This window comes from Schistocerca piceifrons, chromosome 2, assembly GCF_021461385.2.
Source record: "Schistocerca piceifrons isolate TAMUIC-IGC-003096 chromosome 2, iqSchPice1.1, whole genome shotgun sequence".
Taxonomy (NCBI): domain Eukaryota; kingdom Metazoa; phylum Arthropoda; class Insecta; order Orthoptera; family Acrididae; genus Schistocerca; species Schistocerca piceifrons.
In genome coordinates this window covers 450,181,969-450,208,292 of record NC_060139.1, presented here as the reverse complement: position 1 = coordinate 450,208,292, position 26,324 = coordinate 450,181,969, and the positions used below count along the sequence as shown (strand labels likewise).

At 41.8% G+C, this 26,324-nt stretch overlaps 1 protein-coding gene across 1 annotated transcript in view; it reads left to right on the top strand.

Annotated features, from left to right (window-relative positions):
* LOC124775475 (damage-control phosphatase ARMT1-like) overlaps positions 1-26,324 on the top strand; it is a 158,232-nt gene that overhangs the window by 67,361 nt on the left and 64,547 nt on the right. Inside the window, exon 3 of the mRNA XM_047250308.1 lies at positions 20,934-21,119. Within this exon, the coding sequence (XP_047106264.1) occupies positions 20,934-21,119 (186 nt within the window). The remainder of the gene's footprint in view (positions 1-20,933; positions 21,120-26,324) is intronic.

The window sequence follows — 26,324 nt, the reverse complement described above, 5'->3', positions numbered from 1 at the left end:
TTCTGTTTCAGTCGGTAGACAGTATCAGAATGTTGTACCAAGAACACAGTGTACACACTCTGTAGTGACTCGTGATACTTCCGACAGTGCAACTCTCTGAGCACTGGACGAAACAGCAGACATTAGCTCATGCGCCTCTCTGAGAGAACATTACTTTACTGTTTTAGAAGAGTATGAATCCGTAACGAATCCACGGTTTTTGGATTCTGATTTTTGATGGAGAAACTGTTTCAAGAAAATCCCTATGGCCGTGGACTCATTAGGAAAGACCACTGATGTTCAGAGTCTTTCACCAGGTAAATATATGGAATTACAGCATGATCCACACCACAAGGGATTTGCAACTGTAAAGAATTATGGCTTGATGTCTCACACTTTCAAGCTCTAAAAGACGCAGCAATTTTAAAACTTCAGGAATCTTCCTATGTTACCCCCCAGGGCTGACGCAAAGAATTAAAAAAAAAATTTGGAAAACGAAGAAAATGGATGGATATGAGGTCACTCCAAAAGAAATGCAGAACTTTTTTGAGATACTCCATTTAATTTAAATATCTTCGATGTTTTTCAAGTGTGTTGATGCGTTTTTGACAAACAAACTGCCATTTTCCACATAATATCCGTCTCTTTCAACGGCCTTATGCTACTGTGTAATTAAGATCCGCACATCTGCACAGTAGAAATAAGGAGTAGCAAGTTTGAGCCACTGTTTAGCAGTCTTCACAAGGGAGACATCATCTTTAAATCTCGTTCTGCGAAAGGATTCCTTCAGTTCACCGCAGAAGTGGTAGTCACACGGTACCAGATCAATCCTGTAGGGTGGGTGTTTCAATACTCTCCACTTAAGTTTTGTGATCTCGGTAGTGGTGTTGTCACGCAACAAGACAACATTGTGGTATTGCAGATGTTGTCGAACGCGACACATTTGAGGCTTGCCATATATGCAACAGAACTGATAGTGGTTCCGTGTGGCATGATATCCACGACCAACAGTCCTTCTGAATAAAAAAATAAAACAGTAGCTGCCACATTTCCTGCTGAAGACGCAATTTTGAATTTCATCTTCTTTGGCTAGTTTGCATGATGCCATTCCATCGATCACTTTTTCGCCTCTGGTTCAATGAGAGCACCCAGGTTTCATCTCCTGTCACAGTTCTCGCAAGGAAGTCATCTCCAGAATTGTCATACTGTTGTAAAAGTTCGCTATATTCGGTCTTCTTTGTTTTTTGTGAGCGTCAGTCAACATTCGCAGAACCCACATGGCGCCAGTCATTTTCAGCCTTTGCCGTCTCAATATTCTGCGCACACTCGTTTCTTCTACTCCCATTCGGATTGACAGTTCGTTCATTGTTATGCATTTACCATCCAAACCCAGATTGTGCAAAAACTGCATATTGTGAGGAGTCTGTTCAGTGCTCTATCTGCCTCTGCGCAGAAGGTGCCAAGTATAGGAGTGATCTGCTTGCCCAACGACTAATAGTACTGCGATCACCAATGTCATCCTTGTAGATCTGTTTCAGTTTCCTCTAAATGTTTGTCACTGTCTTGTTCTCATAATACAGGAACTCTAAAACATCACGTTGCTTCAGATGCAAATCAAGTGTAACACCCGCTTTGACGGAGCTTTGCGACAACGGTACTTTCGGAAACAAGTTTAAACTTGAATGTAAGCGAGAATAATGTTTCTGTGATCTCTGCGAATAGCGTAAATGTAGACCAGACTTTGAATTTTTGGAAAAAAATGTTTACCATTGCATTTGGTGAGATGGTTATATATAACGCAGGTTTTCCACAGAAAATCTCTTCAGTATCCCAGCACTGAGGCAGTGGTGATGCCAGTAGAGGCTCAGTGGGAGAACGAAATCAGAGATCGCTGATGTTTGCATCAGAATTCCTGGAAATGATGACATCAGTATCAGCTTTCCCAGGATCGCTAGCATCCAGCACTGTGCAATGACGTATCATTATTATTACAGCGCTAGCAGAACTATTGTTGCCTGAGCCACCACAACAGCCGCAATAATCCACAGCACAATGTGCGACATGGAAGTGTTTACAGCAGCGCCTTGTACGCCAATTTTATTTGGATCTTCAAGCATGGCGAAGATTGTCTGTTGCCGTAATTGCTGGTTGTAACTAAATATATCCCATAACTAGCGGTTTTATTTTCAACCGTACCAAGAGACACACACTGACCTGGCGTAATTTGATGCACATGTCATCGTTACACTGGCGTAACAAACTACACCAGCATTTTTACGCCAGTATAACTTTCTACACTGGCGTATACGCCGTGCATACACTGTGTATACACCATAAATATATGACGAAGTGGGCTCATTGCTCGCTCCTTTGCCTTTGAGATACATAGAGGCTATTGCAGTGCTCATGACAGTTTTGCACTGCTACGTGGTGCACTTCTCCACACCTCTGTGTTCCGCCGGGGTTGCATGAATCAGCATAGAGCTCCAGCAATTCACAGTGAACACAAGGTGCCTAGAGCAGCAATGGAATTGCATGATTTCCTATAAAAGCCTTTAATCTTCAAGTACACACTCGCTGCTAAGATAACAATGAATACTGTATTTTAGTGTCAAAGATAATAACATTATTCATTATAGTAAAACCTATAAATTTACTGCTAACGATGAACTGTTCAAACAGTTGCATGAGGGCTCTCAAACACTGAATATGTCAACATGGATATCAACAAGACAGTTGTCATATAAGTATTAGTACTAATTATGAATAAAAAAGTTTCATCAATAATATATAACATGTTTAATAATTTGTTGTCCTAACAGATAATGACCCATCGCCACAGCAGTCGCCCAACATAGAAATAATACTGTATAACCATATCTACATTTTAAACAAATGTGGTACTAGACGTTTCCATGGAGGTATGATGCTGAATCATGGATTCTACCCAGCGGGGGCATTTGAAAACCCATGATTACCCCTGGATGAGCAGAATTGTCTGTGTGGTGCTTCAATGCAGGTTTCTGCTTTGTTTCATGGAAAAATACTCTCCCTGTCTGTTATACTGAGTGAACCTACAATCTCAGCAGACTTCCCATGAAAAGTTAAAATATGTAATGACAGAGCGTGCGCACATCTACAGGAACACACCTTTAAAAATTTAATGCTTACTGGCCAAGCAGGTTCTCTAAGTTGTGGAGCAATTTGCTGGATACAGCACATAAAAATTGTCAACCACCAAAGGAAACCACCATTCAACTCTACAACTCACGCTGTGGGTAGACACAAGTGGAAATACATGAAGCAGTTGTGCCAGATATAGGCACAAAACTACACATTTACTTAATTATTTTCAATTATCCAGCTATATGTAAGATTTTACAAAATAAAAGGAGCCTGTAGGAGCTATAACATGTGTGAATTTAGTATTTCTCTATAACACCTCCAATAGAGTATGGTAAATGAAAGTCATCACCAGCAGATGAAACAACGTCGTCACAAGGGTCTTCTAGTAAGTCCTGCAATGATACCAGAAACCAGAGAAAAAGAGGAATGGTCCACTACTTCCTGATAATGTAAGTGCTTAGATTGTCAGGCCATTTGATTCGGTGTACACTAACCTCATTCTACCGCTGTTAACACATGCTGAAGGTATTCACTTCGATCATGCATATGTATTTTCAAAACCGCTATTTCAGCCTAGATATTAACTATTACCGAAAATGCTGCATGGCACTAATTCAATAACAGACCAAACATTTAGTGAAAACAGTTATATTCCTCCACCTGAGAAAGTAAAACCAAACAGTGTATTTATATTTGATAACATCATGGTAGAATACCAGGATCTGGTACACAAATGCTTTTGATTTGGTTATCATACGAAAGTAGATGTATTTTATTTGAGTCATACATACTCAAGGACTCCAAAAGAGTTGTTAAGGGACAATGCAGATCTTGTTATTGCATTCAAATAGGACAGTATACATTTAAAATATATTTACCAAGCCCATGTAAGAGCCAAGATGACATTCAATGAATTTGTCAGGATATACACCAATACTGGAATCACACGCAATAAAGCTTTCTGGTGGCTGATAAAACAGAAGATTGAATGATGACTGATACAGACGGAACTTCCAGGAGTTTCTACTTAGTAGGTTGTGCACCAATACACAACTATATCAGTGTATGTATTGTACACTATCGACAAATTTGTATGTGTGTCATACACTCGTTCTGAGGGCTCGGAGAACACGTGACAATAAATCAATAGAAAAATCAAGAAAGTTGACGAAAAAATAATGGAACTGGAACGTTTTATTGAGGCAGTAGCTGGAAAAGAGGAGATGTCGAATGGCAGAATTGAAGAAGGGGAGATGTCGAATGACAGAATTGAAGAAGTGAGTGGAAGACCAATGGATATGATCAGTTTTATCGATGCAATAAATATAGAAGTTAAATCCCGTCACCACCAATAGTTTCAAAGTTGTGTACCACCACATAACTGTCTCAGCATACAATAAAATGATGGTGACAAAGCATAAAGTTACTGAAGCGTGAACAGCTAGTCATCAGAAACTATGACTGCTACGATTAGGACAGTTACAATGAGAACAGTCTCTCTCAGAAATGTTTAAACCAGTAACGGGAAGTCTAAAAAGGCTCTCACAAACTATGGATGGAGGTAGAAAAGCAGAAGAGGAAAGAAACACTTTTACCGATTACATTAACAAAAACACTGATAGAGTTAGATAACACATATGAGGTTAGCAAAGTTGAGCATTCTAGGTACTGTAAGTCATCCCATAAAAAAGGAGAGTGAGATAGCAGCTAAAGGGTTTTTAATTTTTTAAGAATTGAGAAAATTTCTGTGTAATTTGTGCTTATCAACTGCGTGAAAAGGTGTTTTGGTTAAACACAAGAAGCACCCTATAATAGCTGAGAAACTTAGTAAGAAAGGGACAGTAAATAGACAGAGTATAATACCATCACACTCAGTGTTAGATGTTCACATTCCATCTGAGAGGACAGTTTCTAACAGCAGCAACAAGTTCAAGAGTTCCAAGAAGACCGACAACAACAAAAAGGCACCAGACAAAAATGATAATTATTTATGGTAAAGCCACTTGCTTCACAATAGGAGGAAGCAAACATGCATCAGACGTCTCCTATTTCCACACACCAGACAGAAAATCATATTTGCAACACTCTGATCATACACTCCTGGAAATGGAAAAAAGAACACATTGACACCGGTGTGTCAGACCCACCATACTTGCTCCGGACACTGCGAGAGGGCTGTACAAGCAATGATCACACGCACGGCACAGCGGACACACCAGGAACCGCGGTGTTGGCCGTCGAATGGCGCTAGCTGCGCAGCATTTGTGCACCGCCGCCGTCAGTGTCAGCCAGTTTGCCGTGGCATACGGAGCTCCATCGCAGTCTTTAACACTGGTAGCATGCCGCGACAGCGTGGACGTGAACCGTATGTGCAGTTGACGGACTTTGAGCGAGGGCGTATAGTGGGCATGCGGGAGGCCGGGTGGACGTACCGCCGAATTGCTGAACACGTGGGGCGTGACGTCTCCACAGTACATCGATGTTGTCGCCAGTGGTCGGCGGAAGGTGCACGTGCCCGTCGACCTGGGACCGGACCGCAGCGACGCACGGATGCACGCCAAGACCGTAGGATCCTACGCAGTGCCGTAGGGGACCACACCGCCACTTCCCAGCAAATTAGGGACACTGTTGCTCCTGGGGTATCGGCGAGGACCATTCGCAACCGTCTCCATGAAGCTGGGCTACGGTCCCGCACACCGTTAGGCCGTCTTCCGCTCACGCCCCAACATCGTGCAGCCCGCCTCCAGTGGTGTCGCGACAGGCGTGAATGGAGGGACGAATGGAGACGTGTCGTCTTCAGCGATGAGAGTCGCTTCTGCCTTGGTGCCAATGATGGTCGTATGCGTGTTTGGCGCCGTGCAGGTGAGCGCCACAATCAGGACTGAATACGACTGAGGCACACGGGGCCAACACCCGGCATCATGGTGTGGGGAGCGATCTCCTACACTGGCCGTACACCACTGGTGATCGTCGAGGGGACACTGAATAGTGCACGGTACATCCAAACCGTCATCGAACCCATCGTTCTACCATTCCTAGACCGGCAAGGGAACTTGCTGTTCCAACAGGACAATGCACGTCCGCATGTATCCCGTGCCACCCAACGTGCTCTAGAAGGTGTAAGTCAACTACCCTGGCCAGCAAGATCTCCGGATCTGTCCCCCATTGGGCATGTTTGGGACTGGATGAAGCGTCATCTCACGCGGTCTGCACGTCCAGCACGAACGCTGGTCCAACTGAGGCGCCAGGTGGAAATGGCATGGTAAACCGTTCCACAGGACTACATCCAGCATCTCTACGATCGTCTCCATGGGAGAATAGCAGCCTGCATTGCTGCGAAAGGTGGATATACACCGTACTAGTGCCGACATTGTGCATGCTCTGTTGCCTGTGTCTATGTGCCTGTGGTTCTGTCAGTGTGATCATGTGATGTATCTGACCCCAGGAATGTGTCAATAAAGTTTCCCCTTCCTGGGACAATGAATTCACGGTGTTCTTATTTCAATTTCCACGAGTGTATATTGTCACAATATCAAAAGACTATGAAATTAAGTTAGTGGACTTGAAATCCTCACACGTGAACTAATATATTTTCAGATATACATGTCTTGTGTACAAATGAACTCTGGCTAAAAGAGCCAGAGCTATCAGTATATTGAAAATTTTATGTTAGTTCACCATTAAGCTAGGAAAAACAATAAAATTGTTGTTACCTGTAAATACCTAAAAATGGTATAAAAAGTTGACCTTTCCATCCCTGTGAAATACATTCTTTAGACAAAGAGATAAAATTGGCACGATTAGAGTTTTCAGGCCTAAATATGTGCTTCAAGTATGTATAAAGATCACTTTATGGTAATTTCACTCTCTTTCTAATTAACTTAATATTATTACTAGAAAATGGCTCTCACAATAATTGTAAGAGAGTTTTTGGAAGAGGAGATCTCAATACTGATTTTCTTGAATCTCTCAAAATGTCACAGTTTGTGAACTTGATGTTTTCTTTCAACTTGATCATAAAATTCATGTCTCTAACACGGCTAAAAAGTTGTCTTGACCTCGTTGCAACTTGCATTGATTGCTTATTAAGGTCAGGGATGCTGGCTTTTCAGATCACAGTGCATTTGTTATTTAACTGAAATCACCAAACCCTGTACTTCCTTCTGACAGAGTGTCTATCAAATGCAGAAGCTATAATGACAGTAATTTAAATAATAATATATATAATTTAAGGAAAGATGATGGAAAAGTGTAAATGTTTCAGCAACAGCATATGGAAAATTTGAAAACTTCATCCAGATATTCCAGTACCACTCCATTTACCATTTCCAAGAAAAAGAAAAATTGTGACCCACAAAAAGAAAAATTCTTGCCTTACAAAAGGCTTTAAAACATCCTCAGTAAAAATGAGGCTACTGCACAGAGCTAGCAAACTGGACAATGGCAAGTTGGAAGAGTTCAATTTGTACTTTAAAAAATACAAAAATACTGGTAGAAGAATGATTAAAGCAGCAAAAAAGGCTCACAATGGTAACCTCACCAGGAACTCCTGTAGCAAATGTAAGACTCTACAGCGTACAATAAACGACCAAACTGGAAAAAACAGAACCACAGAGGATAAATTCATGTTCATCACAGAATGGCAAAAAAAAAAAAAAAAAACAGAAAATATACATAAAATTTCCAATGGTTGTGACAAATATTTTTCAGGAATTTCAAAAAAAAAAATTGTCTCCTTTTCAAACACTGTACACCCTCAGCCCAACAACAATATTCCCATGAACTCCTTTTTCCTATCCCCAACAACGCCTTTTGAAATAGAGGTTATTTATAAGGGAAAGAATGAAACAAATATTCTCTATTGGCCATGATATGATATTTTGATTTTGACTTGAAAAGTATTTCAGTTTCACCATGAGCCTCACTCTTAACATCATTAACATCTGTTTTGAGGAGGGAACATTTCCTGACCAGACAAAAATTTCTAAAATTATACCACAGTACAAGAAAGGAGAGAAAACTGCCATGGAAAATAGCCCTATTACTACACTCCTGGAAATGGAAAAAAGAACACATTGACACCGGTGTGTCAGACCCACCATACTTGCTCCGGACACTGCGAGAGGGCTGTACAAGCAATGATCACACGCACGGCACAGCGGACACACCAGGAACCGCGGTGTTGGCCGTCGAATGGCGCTAGCTGCGCAGCATTTGTGCACCGCCGCCGTCAGTGTCAGCCAGTTTGCCGTGGCATACGGTGCTCCATCGCAGTCTTTAACACTGGTAGCACGCCGCGACAGCGTGGACGTGAACCGTATGTGCAGTTGATGGACTTTGAGCGAGGGCGTATAGTGGGCATGCGGGAGGCCGGGTGGACGTACCGCCGAATTGCTCAACACGTGGGGCGTGACGTCTCCACAGTACATCGATGTTGTCGCCAGTGGTCGGCGGAAGGTGCACGTGCCCGTCGACCTGGGACCGGACCGCAGCGACGCACGGATGCACGCCAAGACCGTAGGATCCTACGCAGTGCCGTAGGGGACCGCACCACCACTTCCCAGCAAATTAGGGACACTGTTGCTCCTGGGGTATCGGCGAGGACCATTCGCAACCGTCTCCATGAAGCTGGGCTACGGTCCCGCACACCGTTAGGCCATCTTCCGCTCACGCCCCAACATCGTGCAGCCCGCCTCCAGTGGTGTCGCGACAGGCGTGAATGGAGGGACGAATGGAGACGTGTCGTCTTCAGCGATGAGAGTCGCTTCTGCCTTGGTGCCAATGATGGTCGTATGCGTGTTTGGCGCCGTGCAGGTGAGCGCCACAATCAGGACTGCATACGACCGAGGCACACAGGGCCAACACCCGGCATCATGGTGTGGGGAGCGATCTCCTACACTGGCCGTACACCACTGGTGATCGTCGAGGGGACACTGAATAGTGCACGGTACATCCAAACCGTCATCGAACCCATCGTTCTACCATTCCTAGACCGGCAAGGGAACTTGCTGTTCCAACAGGACAATGCACGTCCGCATGTATCCCGTGCCACCCAACGTGCTCTAGAAGGTGTAAGTCAACTACCCTGGCCAGCAAGATCTCCGGATCTGTCCCCCATTGAGCATGTTTGGGACTGGATGAAGCGTCGTCTCACGCGGTCTACACGTCCAGCACGAACGCTGGTCCAACTGAGGCGCCAGGTGGAAATGGCATGGCAAGCTGTTCCACAGGACTACATCCAGCATCTCTACGATCGTCTCCATGGGAGAATAGCAGCATGCATTGCTGCGAAAGGTGGATATACACTGTACTAGTGCCGACATTGTGCATGCTCTGTTGCCTGTGTCTATGTGCCTGTGGTTCTGTCAGTGTGATCATGTGATGTATCTGACCCCAGGAATGTGTCAAGAAAGTTTCCCCTTCTTGGGACAATGAATTCACGGTGTTCTTATTTCAATTTCCAGGAGTGTATATTATATGAGTTTTCAAAACTTTTTGAATGCTATGTTTCTACAAGGTCAGGAAGCTTTTTAAACTCCAACAATGTTATGACATCTTCTCAATATGGTTTTTGCAAAAGTAAACCAACCATAAATAGTATGAGTTTTTAAAGAAGTGCTCAAGTCTAATTGATAATAAACAACCTGTTGATGGTGTATTCCTTGCCCACTCTAAAGCCTTCGACAGAGAGCGCTCCTTGAAAAACTTGAGAAATTTGGAATCAGGGGTACTGCCCACAGATAGTTCAGTAGCTATTTAAGTGAAAGGAGACAATATGTAGAAATTATAAATCCCAAGGATTCAACCTATTGCAGGCCAGATACCGTAAATACAACTTGTGGGGTCCCACAGGGGTCTATTCTTGGCCCAGTCCTTTTCACATTATTCATCAATGACTCAGAAAACCTCCCTACATCCCTAATGCTAATTCTTTTTCCTATGCTGATGGTACAAATATTTTAATTTCCAACAGAGAAGATATACTTCAAGGAACAGTCAATGAAACTAGCTTCACATAAAATGTTGGTTCGAGGCAAACAGACTGCTAATTAACACTCATAATACTGTAAGGATGAACTTTCACACAAGGCAGAGTATTATCCTCTTCAATATAGATATACATACTTGCAAAGTTGACGTTTTTGTGTGCAGGACACCAAATTCCTTGCACAAATCGTCAGTAGTACACTAAACTGGAAACTGCATGTAGAGAAAGTTGCAAAGAAGCTCAGCAAAATGTGCTAACCACTCAGATAAATAAAAGATTCAGCCAACATTCGCACTTTCAAGTTTGTATACCATGCTCTGTTTGAATCCATTATGAGCTGTGGCCTAATTTTTTTGGGGAGATAGTTCTGAATCAAATAAATTTGCAAACTGCAAAAATAAATGGTCAGAATATTGGCATCAAATAATGGCATCAAAAAACAGGACTGAGCACTATAAACCACTGTTTAAAGAGTTAAAAATCCTTAAAATGCCATATCTTTATATAATCGAAATGGTTTATTATGTAGCTAACCATTTAGGAACCCTACACAGAAATCTAGTTTACCACACATACACAACACCAGAAATAAATCTTAGTTAAAAATTATAGCACATAGCAGTAAATTATATGCTGATGGTGTTACACATGTAGGCATATAAATTTACAACCATCTCCCATCAAAGATCGAGACAATTAATAATCCTAAGGAAATGAGAACAGAATTAAACCAAATTTTATGAAATCACTGTTTCAATTCTGTTACTGCATTTCTTGGCACAAAATTCTTATTTCTCCATAAAAGCTCATCCTCTTTTATACATTGTAGCTCTGTTTAAATCGTACATTTTCTGTCCATGCTGTATGCATTCGTATGCAAACCTAAACTTTGTAATACAGGAGTAAACTTTCCCCTTTGCAATGTATTCTAAATGCATACTTTGGAATTTTCATGTTATTTCTTCTATCCATGTTCTGTACTTTGTATGTAAACCTAACACTTTAATAGAGAAGTGTATTGCCTTTACTATTTTACATTAGTAATGAATTTTAAATGTATATGGTACTTCTGCATTTCCATGTTGTTTGGTTATACGTTTTGTTGCCTTAATAAGGTACACTTGTTTAGACAAACTGTGCAAGTCTGAATTTTTCAGAAGATATCTAGGTATATCCTTTTCTGTTTGTTGGTATTACCTATGTATTATATGAACATTTGTATGATTATAATGTCACAGTCATAATCATTTTAACCATGTATTAGTATCATCTCATAGTCAATTTTGACTTGTCCTTTATCGTCATATGCTTCTCTGCACACAATGTATGGTCTACAGGATAAATAAAATTACAGAATATAAATTACACTTCTTATTGTTTGACTCATATTCTTAAAATAATAGTACTTAACCACATGTTCAATCTTTTTAACTGCAAAATGTCCATACTCTTGATGTATTTCTTATTTCACTGGAAGGTCTTAACAGTGGGTATGCAAATTCATCGCCTTCTACTGTTCTTCTAATCGCTCCATTACAATGTTCCATTATATATTACCCAGTTTTCCTTCCTGTTTTGGTTAGGAATACACAGGTGACTCTAATAATTTTATTTTTAACTTTGTATCTAAGTTATTTTCCATTTATTATTTTGACCTTTTTCATAAAATAAATTCGAAACTTGCTATTCAGCTCATACATGCCTTGTTTTTCTTCCAACCATGCAGGAAATCATGATAATGTATCAGGAATTGTATTTTTTGCTCCTTCAGTGTAACGGATTTCACAATAAAATTCTCAAAGAACAGAGATGTAGAAATGGGGGAAAGGGGATGAGAGAGTCAGAACCTTCCCAGAGTCATGAAGGGTTTCTTGTAGCTTTAGCATATGGAAGTCGTTAGTCATGATGAATATGAGATTAAATTATACTTGTTGAACACGTACAATGACTGCTAGATTGCAAAGTTTAGCGAGAAGTGCTACAGTAGCTATGAATTGGGATGCTATGTTGAGCTTCAGTCCCTCCTTTTTATCAGTGGATGTTGGTACACTTCGTGTTGACTGCCTTATATTTTGACTGCGTGCAACACTAGTTATCTAACAGCTGTAGTGATATAGTAGTGTGGCTAACTCGTGTTGGGTGTGTCAACTGAAAAATGAAAAGCACAGTGAGAGGGTCTGAACATGAACAACTCTATAATGTTGTTACTTCCATGGGTACTTTACACCACAACTGCTTATTACCAAAGCACATGGGTGCCTCAACTGGCATCATTGTGTGGCAGACAGATAACAATCCCCCTTTTATGTCCCTCCTCAATGTGGGGTCAAAATTCTCCTTATTGTTTTGTCAGCATCTCACACCCCATTGTGATCAAGGCTTAACTTAATCCTGACAACTTATGTTGACTGCTATCAATATCTGTACAGCGGAATTGTGCCGTTCGAGGTCATTAAAACTTTAAATAAAGGCATCATGGCTTAAACATGATAGTGATTACCAAAAAACTTCAATGCTTTCAATGCTTTAGACTCTAGAATCTCTTGGAGTTTAGTTTGTAGTGATGTGATAACAGGATACTAATAGGCATCCTTGTTGGTAGGCAGGGGGAAAATTGCTCCTCCTCCTGGAATCTGGGTACACATTTTTCAATCACATAATTAATGGATAACCGTCAGTTCCCTGAGTTGTAATATGGTTTTATGTCATCTTTTCAATTTAATTCTTATGGCATGATATGTCTCGAAACTATACAACTCATTTATATAAAAAAAAACGAGAATTCTAAAGACTTATCTCCTGCCCCCTCCCTCAATGTAAAATTACTGTCAATGGCCTTGAGCATATACAGTACATAAGTTTGACCTATTTCCACTGGCGCAATTCCACCCAGTGGCTGTGTCCTAGGGTCACTGACAAATCAGCAAGCCTGTGTTTGTTTACTTGAGGGTTGAATGATGAATATAATCTGTGGAGCTATTAAAACGTTTCGTTGCTCTGATATCTACAAAGGAGTTGCAGAACTTAGGATGACTGAGGTTGTGTTGTTTTTCTGGTTCACCTGACATGGTATTTCACAGTAAGTTTTTTATTTATAATTTCGAAAAGTGAGTATTATTTAATGAATGTGTTACTTTAAACATGCTAATCTTACATGGAAATAAAAGTACCTTTCATATCATCCCTTCAATATTAAGGATAGGCAGTTACCATATAAATAAATCTTAAATACTCTGTTTCTAGTGCTCTTTTAAATGCATTAAAATAAGGTCAGTGCTCCAGAAGACAGACCCGTTGGGGAAAATATACTATAATAGTGGAAATGCGACTTTATATGCACTGTAATGTAGAGAATAATGTTCGTAGACGAACAGAAAACGTTAAATTAGTCATTACTGTGCCAAAAGGGCCTGCTGAATGGGACATGGGGGAAGCAACAAAGAAGCCGTCCTATAGCTTGTCTTAAATACATAATTTTGCTTTCAATTCATAATTCATTTCGTTAATAGTTTCAAAGCGCTGCCAATCCTTTCCCTGATATGCCACATGTACAAATTATGCCCTAAAGGTTTTGAGAATATTTACAAATTGTGTTCACCTGGAAAACAACAAAGACTAATAACATGGTCAAAAAAACTGAAAGCTGTTGCATACTGCAAAATCACATAAATCCCTCATAGCGGACCTGTTTTCCTGCCATAAGCTAATAGCAGTACAGCTTGTTTAATGGAATGTTATGAGTGAAATCTCCCACTGTGCTGACAGCATTTGCAGCACCCATTACAATATAACCAGTTGCTGTGATGGAAATGACGCTAGGAAATAGCAACTTTTTATAGCTATATGAAATTAAATTAAATTAATGCCATAGCTCAAGGTATTGGCAGACTAAGCCCAAGGCCCGTACAGAGAAACTAAATGAGGCCCCCAATCTGCTTAGAAATTAGCGTATTTGTTGTGCTCATTTTGTAAAAAGTTATTAATACTGAATAGATGTAATGACTGATAAAAAATTAAGTATTTATGATGAGTATACTGTACGCTTTAGTAATTGTAATACACATACTTCAGGGTGTACGCGAGAAAACCCCAAACAGCATTCAGCACAGCGACCATCACGCAGAGTGCAAGGAAATAATAAAGAACAGGACAAGAAAATTATTTTTTATTTTATACGCTTGGAAAAAAGTTTGTACAGCTATTATAACAGTTAGTTTCGTAATATTAGTACGAGAGAGTGCTTATTCTTGATATTATTAGAGTACGTGTTTTCGTGTCTATTTTACTGAAATTCTGCATAACGTCGTTGAAATCTATTTCATTTGAAATTTTTTTTTCAGTTGATAAATTGACAGACTGGCTTGTTGTTCTTAATTCACCATAGAATGAAGACAGTTTTTCATTAGGTCAGTTTAGAAAAACTTCTCTTGCATCGTGCAACTTAGACATGAATGGCCAAGAAGTATTGGATTATAAGTGATAAATGTAATGATTCACTGAAGTCTCATTTAATTGTAAATTGAGGAATTTCCTGGGCTGACCATCTAGCAGCTACGTTAACCCTCGTATCGACTGCACCTGCGATAGCATTTTATTTCTTGCAACACCTGTTCCTTCTAAAACTCATCGTAAATTTCTACCAGATTCTCCAGTGTTACTGCCAGAGCGTCATCCGGAACTGCGAGTATTAATTTCGTTTCAACAATTTGGAAATTTAGTAGATTTATTTCATGGACGTGTATCGTTGTGACAGTTCTTGTTTAAATCGATCTGTGCATACAAATACTGATCGACGAACTTCGTCTTGGATCGATAATCCAGCATCATGAGTTAGTTCATCCGACATTGTTTTATTTACACTCCCTCTTCGTTGTCGATTAATGTTAATGTCCATATTATTGCATTTTTAGTGCCAAAAGTAACAGTATAGCCTATTCTTGTGGTTCGTTCCGTCACTAGAAGCTCATTCGGGGTTTAGATTTGGCGAGTCCTTCATCCAAAGTCATTTTTGGAGACCGTCCTCCAGTATCATGTGCCAAAAGTTGATGTAGGTCAAAAAGGTAAAATCACCTATACAGATAAGACAAAACATTATGACCACTGCCCACCGCGAGGTTAGATGCCACCTGGTGACGATGCAGTCACGTGACGCGCTATGAAAAAGACATAAGCGCAGCCGAGACGGATGGGGGATCATACTAGCGAAAATATGGGCTGCAAATGGAGGAATCCACTGAGAAAAGCTACTTTGTTGAAGGACAGATTATTATTACGCAAAGCCTGTCAACGAGTATCTCGGAAACGGCGAAGCTGTTCGAATGTTCACATGCTACTGTCTTGAGCATCTATGGAAAGAGGTAAAAGGACAGAGAAACTAATACTAGGCGGTAAATAGTTGGACGACGACGACTCTTCACAGAACGTGGGGAAAGTAGGATAGATGATGATCTGCGCCATGTCTGCGAAGAGAGCACAATGCTAGTGCATGCACAAGTGTTTCACAGCACACCCTCCATCGTGCATTGTTGAACATGGAGGTCTCACTGCTGACCACCTCTATGTCTTCACATGTTGCCCGACGACACAGTCAGTTGCGATTACAGAGAGCGCGGGACCATCGGGATTCGACCGTCGACCAGTGGAAACGTGTCGGCTCTTCGGTTGAACCATATGTGTGCTACACTAGGTCGATGGTCGTCTCCACAAACGCTGTCATCGAGGTGAATGGCGGCTCGAAATGTGCACCACGATACGGACGCAGGTTGGTGGGAGCAGTATTATGCTATGGGAGATATTCTACTGTGCTTGCATGGGGCCTGTGGTAGTAATCGAAAACACACTAACAACTGCGAGCCACCTTCATCCCTTCATGCTTGATATCTTCCCGTTGGTGATGTCATGTCTTAGCAGTATAATTGTCGGTGTCTCGGAGCCATAACCGTGCTACAGTGGTTCGAGGAGCATTGTACTGAACTCATATTTCTGTGGGACCCATCTATGTCGCTTTCGGGCGCCATCACTGCATACACAAATCAGAGGCCCGTTATTTACTCGAATTACATGACCTGTGCGTAGATATCTAATGCCACATACATCCACAAACCAGTGAACAAGCTGTCGGATCCGCGAATCAGTGATGTATTTCGTTCCAAAAATGGACAAACAAGCTATTAAGCAGGTGGTCATAATGCTCTGGCGCATCAGTGTATAGCTGAAAGGAGCAAGCTTTCTGCTGAGATGGTATGAGAATTTGCCTTGGATGGATCTTCCATATCTTCCAAAGTACTCACAACTGTTTCCACGTTTCCTATTGTAGCTATGAACTGTAATGAGCACTCCATCCATCATCAGAGAATCGTTTCAAACTTTTTTCCGCTTTTACTACACGAGAAGAATGATTACATCTTCTCTGCAGCTCCAAAACAGGTGACACTAAACGGAGCGCTTGAGATTGTATTAATTCCACAAAGATTTAAGAATTGATTAGTACAGGGACTGAACGTAGATTCTGCACTGACTTCACGATTTTTTCGTTAAACTCCTTCATGTACTCCTGGCTTTGTCGAAGCGTTGTCATATCTTTGAGCCCCACACAGCGCAACATCCAGCCCATCTTTTTCCAGCTGCTGTTGAACCTATTTTTTTCACATATGCAGAATACATATATATATATATATATATATATATATATATATATATATATATATATATATATATATATATATATCGCGATGAGGTTCTCATTGAACTGTAGCTGACATTTTGGCGAATTTCTTGACGTTCACGAGTAATTTTGTATGGTTTATAGTCACCGAATCACAACAATGACTTGTTTTGTAATGGAACTGTACACTTCCACACTGACTCAGGCAAGTTGAAGAAAAAAAGCTCTTGGTCTAGCATCATTTGGTGCGTGTTTTTCAAGACCCTACTGTATAGAGGGCAATCAGTGTAGTACCAACATGACGGACGTCCCTCGTATTGCACATTTAATGACAGACACTCTTAGGAGAACATTTGGAGACCATTCGAACCGTCGTCCAGGAAACTCAAAATGGTCTGCACTCTCACCGCTACGGTCGCATGTTCGAATCCTGCCTCGGGCATGGATGTGTGTGATGTCCTTAGGTTAGTTAGGTTTAAGTAGTTCTAAGTTCTAGGGGACTGATGACCTCAGAAGTTGAGTCCCATAGTGCTCAGAGCCATTTGAACCACTTTTGCACTCTCACCAAACGTAACACTTCCATACTTTTATCTGTGGCGAAAATTAAAACAAGACCACTCCCGAAGGCATGTAATGCCTTATAACGCAGACATGTACTGCAGTTAACTGCAGATGAAAATCCAATTGCAGTATTGCAGGAATGCCCGATATCCATATTTGGAGAACTTGGTATGACAGCCGAGATAATAAACTCACGAACCACACTTGAGTTATGTGCTTGCTCACATTTAGTATAGTAGGGCAGACGTTTGTGAATATATCTGGGGTGCCTGTCTTCGCTACCTCGTCCTGTAGTGTGGCCACATTACGCGAATGCAGTGGCCCACAGCGTACAAAATAAGAAATTACAGTTGTACTTGACGCAAACGTTTACGTACCACGCGGATCAATTTCTTGGATCGCCGCTACATGAGTGTGAAACAAACGGGAATAGTGTGTTACATGTCCACTGTTTTCAGTTAGATAGGAATGCTTTTTGGTTAAAAAAAACAGCGAGTTACATGTGAACAGTGGTTCGGCAATAACACTTTTTCATTTAGACACAAAAAACTTCAAAACATAAGTGTAAGTTACAGAAACGTAGGTCGCTACTCTCCCTTTGCATTGTTCAATTTGCCCAACGGAGCCAATCAATCAATGAAAAAAAAATCTACAGACTACTAATAGGTCCAACGCTAATAGTTTTCTTGTTGTACTGATTAAAAAACTGCAGTGATGTGCTTTTTTGACTTGGTCTGCTTCTGGACTGTTACCACAGTCAGTCTGTGGAATTTTTAAACATTCCCTTCCATGTAATTTCTCACGTTGCAGATTAGAAAATACATATTCTAGAAAATCACCTTTCTTACACTAATGTATATTACGATTATTTTAGGCATATAATGCCACAACGTTTCAACACTGAGCATTTCATATGTTCATTACCTCTTTTTAGGAACAATCATGGAGCCAACAGCTCAAAAAAGATCTTCGCAAGCAGCAGTCATATCATTTTTTCAAACTAAAGTAGCAAAAGTGGCATCACTCAATGAAGACCTTAAAGACAGTGGTGAAAACGTGTTAAAATACTGGTAAATATCTAGTTTCACTTCTTGTTGTCAATCTGACGTAGTCACTTCAGAATGTACGTGCGATTATGTTTGCTTTTCCCCATTTCGAACTCCACCTGCAAAAAATGACATTTCTTCGTTTTTTGACAGAATCAACTTAAGAGATGCTGACGTATTTAATATATTGTGGTATATTCGTGAAGGGGTAACTCTGCTGAGAAAGAAAGTAATTGAAGTGGACTGCTGCATCACAAGCAGTCAATAGGCGCTAAGTACTAGCGATTTACGGAGCGATTTACATCAACATCAATAAGCATCACAGTATTTCTACTACAGTGTCTTCATTTCCATTCGTTTGTACTACAATTTTGAGCAGATGCAACTTGTTTTTCAATCCTAATCGTTGAAACTATTTATGACAGTTCAGCTGCTAATATTTTGAGATACTGATCCGAATGAACATCTTATACTTGAATAGAGTTGAGCCCCTCCCCCCGTCCCCTCCCCCCCCCTCCTCCCAGAAGAAAAAAAATTATCATTTCTCCTGTTGAAGGAACAAAACCCATGTCATCAGTTTGTTATGAAATAACTTCTACTCATTGAAGAGGTCAGTTCCTGATGCTCGGTGTACACTATGGTTTTTGTTTTCTGCTAAGAGATACCTAAATTTTCTGAAAGTGCGGACTACAGCTGACGCTTTCTTTTGTATAATGGAATAATTTCTCTCCCCTTCCATAGATAAATGTCCCTGGAAAACCTCACAAGCCACAATCGGAGGCGTCTGTTGATATCATAGTTACCTCATTGAGACTTGTCTGGTACAACAGAGGCGAATATAACAATTTTTCTTTAATTTCATCAAAAACTAATTTGTCTTTCTCACTCCAGAACAGATGTGACAGTTGTTTCAACAATTGCGTAATAAGAAGACTCTTAACATGATCTTCCGTTAGAAATTTTCGAAAGAAGTTTATCATGCCTAGAAATGACCGTAACTGTTTGTTGTTATGAGAATAACGACCTTTAACGACACCTTCTACCCGTTGTAGGTCTCCACCCACAATACGACCTAGAAATTTTAGCTTCTTCATACTAAATGAAGATTTGGCCAGTTTTACAGTAATTCCCCATTTGTTCAAACTTATTAAAAAGTTCCTCTAACGCCTCTTTATGCTCGATCCATGTCTTGAAAATAATGAACAAGTCATCGACGTTGCCCGAAGGCAGATGTAATGCCCGCATGAATACAGATACTGACATATTAAGGCCAAACGCCAAAACACTGAATTGAAAGGACCACCTTTCAAAGAGAGATGCTGTTTAAGGATGTGACTGTGGATGCAGGACAACCTGCCAGTAGCCAGGTGCTACTAATACATCATGCTCATTTAATTTAGCTAGTACTTGTTCCACTGATAACTGTTTATCTCTTTGCATCTGTATAATTTGATTTATTGTTCTGGCGTCTAAAGCCATGTCGAGTTTTTATTGTATTCACTCTGGGGTCATTCAGTTATACTCTGTTCTATCACCTTTTTAATTGCTGACGTAGTAGCTGCTTCAGACAACATAATCCTAACAATAATGGAATGTTCACATTTGGTACCACCTAAAAATTTTAATCAAATCTTAAATTGCCAAAAAGGAATGACACCAACATATATTCCTTTACATCTTTCCTCTACTTCCAGTAATACCCATTAATTCAGCTGAATATGCGATATCTGAAGAAACTGAACTCTCCCTATGCGAAATGATATCATTGAGATGGTATTACACAGTATTAGCGGGCTGTCACCTGGAGATGACTAATTCCTTATCTGATGTGGTTACCAGGACTGTATGTTTGTGACTGGCCAAACGCATCAAACACTGAATAACAAATAAAATGTCGTGCGACTAGGGCCTCCCGTCGGGTAGACCTTTCGCTGTGTGCAAGTCTTTCGATTTGACACCACTTGCGCGTCGATGGGGATGAAATGATGATGATTAGGGTAACACAACACCCAGTCCCTGAGCGGAGAAAATCTCCGACCCACCCGGGAATCGAACCCGAGGTCTTAGGATTGACATTCTGTCACGCTCACCACTCAGCTACCGGGAGCGGACACACTGAATAATAATAAGATAGGACGTGGTATGCCGAATGATAACAAATGCTCTTTTCCAGAAGACTCATTACAGTTCCGTAGAGTTTGTGACAAGCTCTCTATTCCAACCTGTATCCATGCGTACTAGCCCAACAGCACTGTGGGCGAGCCTCTGGGGAGTCTTGAAAACATGGAGAGCCGCCGGTGCTTATTTGAGACCTTGAGTCATTTCGTGAGGCATACGCTTTTGGCTCTATTTGACGATGACTGCCCATAAGAAGTGATGACTGGGATGGATTCTCAGACCGGCGCACAGCTTCACTTTGTCGCAAATGAGCAGCAAAGCATATCCATCGGCGAGAGTAAAAGGAATTGTGTCTCTCTGGAACGCCTGTCCCTTTTTCTTTTCTTTTTTTTTTTATGAGTAAGTTAGCTGACACTCTGCCCACGGAGAGCCAAACGTGTGGTGTGTGCAGGCGCTGGCGGAGTGGATGGCTGAAGCTGGGACGAGTCGGGAGGATTTGTCGCGGTTGCTGAAGACTGCGACGCGCGCCAACGCGGCAGACCTCTCGCTGTCTGCGGGCGTCGTGCCAGATCAAGACGAGCTGACCGCCATCACCGCGCCCTCCGACGACGCCTTCATCGCCGACCAGTCCGAGACGGTGAGCCCTGTGCGCTACCTATTTGGCGGCGTTCATTCATGTATGGGGTTTTGTGAAGAAATTAAGTGATGTAGCCTTTGACTATCCAGTTCTTTTTTCTATGTTGTTATTTGATCCCCCTTGCCCTATGTGGGTGGAGGGTGAACTGCCAGCGGTACAATCTCAGCAAGCCGCCTTACAATATGTGACATAGTGTTCCTTGTGTACTAGTGTCACTTTCCCCTTTTTCTGTTCCACTTACGTACAGTTCGCTGGAAAAACGATTGCCGGCAAGCCTCTGTGTGGGCTCGATTTTATCTTCATGATCTTCGAGAAGCGACATACTGGTTGACTTTCGTGAACGTATTCTACCGGAACTTCAACAATAGACCACGCTGTGATGCAGAACGCCTCTCTTGCAGCGTCTGCCACTGGGCTTGGCTGAGTATCTCTGTGTTGCTTTCGCGCTTACTAGAGCAACCTGTAACGAAACGTGCTGCCGCTGTTTGGATCTTCTCTATTTCATGTATCAAGCCCATATGGTACCCCAGACTGGCGAGCAGTATTCAAGTATTTTTCGAGCGAATCTTTTGTAAGTTACATCCTTTGTTCCTGAGGATTCTTCCAATGAATCAATCAGTCTGACATCTACCTTACCTGCAGTTAATTTAATGTGACAGTTCCATACGAGTACTCCTAGACATTATATCTAAATAAGTGCTTCGAATGGTTGTTCTGCAATTGTGCTCCCAACACGTTAGTAATGGAACAACCTGTGTACCACCCCAGTTTACATTGTTGCCAGATGTATCCATGATGGCGGCGTTGACATCATCCAATATCGCGGCATGTAGACTTGGCAACAGCGCTAAACGTCATCCAAGATGGCGGCCACGACGTCAGCCGATGACGCAAGTACCCTTCTACAAGATGGCGGCTTTTAGCGGGAAAGTGCCGCGCCCCCCTCCCCCAGAATAATGGCGGGAAGTTAAAATTCCAATCACACCACAGTTATCTCTACTAACCTAAGAAAAATCGCGGGAAGATAGGTCACTTGGGCTACCCCCACTAATCTGAGTCAAATGGTTCAAATGGCTCTGAGCACTATGGGACTTAACATCTATGGTCATCAGTCCCCTAGAACTTAGAACTACTTAAACCTAACTAACCTAAGGACATCACACAACACCCAGTCATCACGAGGCAGAGAAAATCCCTGACCCCGCCGAATCTAAGTCATCTGACCGCCACTTCTTCCTATGAACTGGCGTCAAGTTTGAATTTTGGCTGTAAGTAAAGGTCAATTCGAGTATTTCTACTACGTTAAGGAAATGGCGCGAAAAAAGGACACTAGGACTAACCTCAGTCACCTGACCGCCACCTCCTCCTAAAGATTCGTGGGAAAAGGACTTGCACATTTGTCTTTATTTAAACAATTTCATTCAGTATGGCCATCAAGTGTGTTCATCACGAGATCCGGACTCCAATTGACTTAGTACACAGCGACATCACCATAGGGTGCTCTCATCTACGACGTAATCCAAAATGGAAGGAAACACTGTGTTCACCACAAGGTCCAGATTCAAACTGAATTAGTACACAGTGCGACCACCGGAGGCCGCTGTCGTCCAATATGGCAGCTATGACGTCAGGTGATGATGCCAGCAACATTAGACCTGTGATGTCGCAGACACACTGATAGGGTTCGAACCTCAAATCTAAGATGGCGGTGGTGGGTAATTCGAAAAGTGTCACACCCCACTCCCAGGCGGGAAATTCAGATTTGTCAGATTTTCGCGAGTGCCGCGCCCACCTGGACTTGGAAGGAAATAATTAAAGTCTACATCATGATTCTAAACCGACTGCCACGTCCCCTTACCAACCCATGTTGGAGGGATAACGTGTACTAACGCGCACTAACGTGCATAGCATATGACGTCATCCAAGACGGCGGCCGTGACATTAGCTGCTGATGCAAGTGACACACCCTCTTGGCGGGAAGTTTGGTTGTCAGGATGTTGCGGCAATCGTAATAATATTTAATTGTAGTTACACTGGTAAATATGTTCCTGCCTTCCAACATTTTTGTGAGTATAATATGTATATATTTGACGATCAGTTGACAAATTTTGTGGGTTTAACTGTGAGTGCAATTTAGCGATCTGTGGAAAATAATTTTAGTGCTGAAAGTCACCTCTGCAGAAAACAATGGTTTATGGTGCTCCCACTGGACCCGTACTGCAACTATAGAGTGATTGCGCCAGCAATGTTAAAAAACACAAGAGTGCTCGGTCTGGACCCAGTTTGAGTGCACACAGAAAAAATAGGTCTTCACTCTCGTCCAGTTGCATCAGCAACTGTGCCCAGATGAACATGTATTTAGGTATGGAGTATGAATGGGATATCGCTGCCTCATGACTGCATGCAGCTGTGTGTGACTTGGCAGCTGACGGTTCATCACTTCACTGGTAGCCTCCAGTGCGGTGCAGTGGACAGGGGGCTGTGGGCAGTGCTTGCGCATGTCTGTTGGATTATTTTGTGAGCAGGTCTGTAGGCCGTGCTATGTGTTATTTGGACAGTTTATGAGTTAATATTGTGACCGCATAACGGTGTACTGAATTATTTAGGAGCAGTGGAACAGTTTTTGTATAGCACGATCTGTGATGTCTGTATGCGCGTCACACAAACATACACGTCACAAGTGGTGGAACAGCACGATCTGTGACATCGGTATCCATACCTCAGAGGTGTCCCATTAGAGTGGCGATAGAGAGAAAGTGGTCGAACAGGTGAGAGGGATGACAGCGCACTCTGGTGGTGATGCTGCTGTGCACTAGGTCAGAGGGTCTCTGGACCTTGTGGCGAACACACTGGATGGCGGTAGTGGCTCCATTGTTTAAATAAAGACTGGTGGATGATTTCGACAGTTGATGATGAACCAGAATGTTTGCAGAGTCTTTTTGTGGTTCACATGTCTGTAGGCTGTGTGACGTGATCCCAAGCATGTCAGAGCGTGTGTTTTGTATCAGTGTAATAAATATACTACACCCCTAAATAAATTGTTCCAAAATAAATAAAGTACACTTCTTCCTCTCTCCACCAGCCCAGTGCAAGCTGAGTCCTTCTCCCACGAATTCCTAGGATGAGGTGGCGGTCTGGTGACTTAGATTAGTGGAGGTAGTCCAAGTGTTCCTTCTTTCGTGCCATTTTCTTAGGGTGGCAGAGGTAGCCCAATTGACCTATCTTCCCGCCAAAATTCAAACTTTCCGCCATGGGGGTGTGTCACTTGCGTCATCAACTGATTTCACGGCCGCCATCTTGGATGACATCACGTGCTGTGCACGTTAGTACACGATAGTGCACATTAGTCCACCAATATGTGTTGGTAAGGGGACGTGGCGGTCAGTTGAGGATCGTGGAGGAGTCTTTAACTATTACCTTCCAAGCCCAGGTGTGCATGGCACTCGCAAAAATCTGATAAATTCTGAATTTCCCGCCTGGGAGGGGGGAATGGTAGTTTTGGAATTTCCCATCTACATCATCTTGGATTTGGGTTTGGAACCCTATCAGCGTGTCTGTGACATCACAGGTCTAACGGTACTTGTGTCATCAACTGACATCATGGCCGCCAGCTTGGATGACAGTGCCCTCTGGTGGTGGCGCTGTGTACTAAGTCAGTTGGAGTCTGGAGCTTACGGTGAACACACTGGATGACTGTACTGCATGAAATTCTTTAAATAAAGACTTATGTCCTAGTCCTTTTCCCATGAATCCTTAGGAGGAGGAGGTGGGGGTCAGGTAACTGAGGTTAGTCCAAGTGTCCTTCCTTTTTCACCATTTTCTTAGCTTAGTAGAGATATGTGAATTGCCTCTATTTATAGCTTAAATTCAAACTTGGCGCTAGTTCATAGGAAGAAGTGGCAGTCAGATGACTTAGGTTAGTGGGGGTAGCCCAAGTGACTTATCTTCCTGCTTCTTTTCTTAGGTTAGTAGAGACAACCATGGTGTGATGCATTATCCTGTTTTAATTTGAACTTCCCGCCACTTTTCTGGGGGAGGGGGACGTGGGACTTTCCCGCCAAAAGCCGCCATATTGGAGAACGGTACTTGCGTCATCGGCAGACGTCATAGCCGCCATCTTGGCTGACATCATGCGCTGTTGCCAAGTCTACATGCCGCCATTTTTGATGATGTCATCTCTGCCATCTTGGATACATCTGGCAACAATGGAAAGTGGGGTGCTACACAGGTTTTGTTCCATTACTTACCCTACATTTGTTTATACTGGGGTCAACTGCTGCTCCCGAGCACCAATCATCGATCTTCTGCATGTCTTCCTGCATTTCGCTACAATTTTCTAGCGTTGTGAATTCTCTATAAACAACAGCATCATCGCCAAAAAAACCTTATGGAAATTCTAACATTGTCTGCTAGGTCATTTGTGTATATTGTGAAAAACTAATAGTGCTAAAGCAATCCTCAGTGACTGCTCAAGCTAGATTTTCGAGTGGAGATTCTCTCAGTTGAGAGTGACATGCTGTGCTCTGTTTGCTAAAAACCTTTCAGTCCTGTCACACAATTGGTCTCACGTTGCATACGCTCGTATTTTCTTCATTAGGCGAAAGGACTGAACTGTATCGTTTGTCTTGCAGAAGTCAAGGAACATGGCATCTACCCCAGGCCCGTGCATGTACTGCTTTCTGAGTCATGCAGACAAACAGAAAGAGCTGGATTTCACACGATCGTTGTTTTCAGAACCCATGTTGGTTCCTACAAAGGAGATTTTTGGTCTCCAGAAGTGTCATAATACACAAGCAAAAAACATGTTCCAAAACGCTACTCGTCACTCAGAACCTTTAAAAATATAAATAAAGACGGAATAATTGTAATTAAAGACTGAAAAAACTTACAGATTTTTTAAAATCTATAAAAAGGATAATTTTGTTGGGTTTTACATAAAATTAAACTGTTAATTTTCTTTGTTGTTTAAATTAAAGTCAAAAGACTAAATGGTAAAGATAAAAATTTAAATATGTATTCAAAACGCTTTACAGGAACAGCAACAATCTCTTAAAAAGGAACACGGTATGTTTACTGAAGGTTCACTGAAGCGTCTGCACTGTACAAAAGAAAATGTTTTGATGAAGTGAAAAGTCGATCTGTAGGGTTGAAGAGAGTGGGTATAAAGATAGAGGTCCATTGAGTATATATGTGGAGATAAAGGTA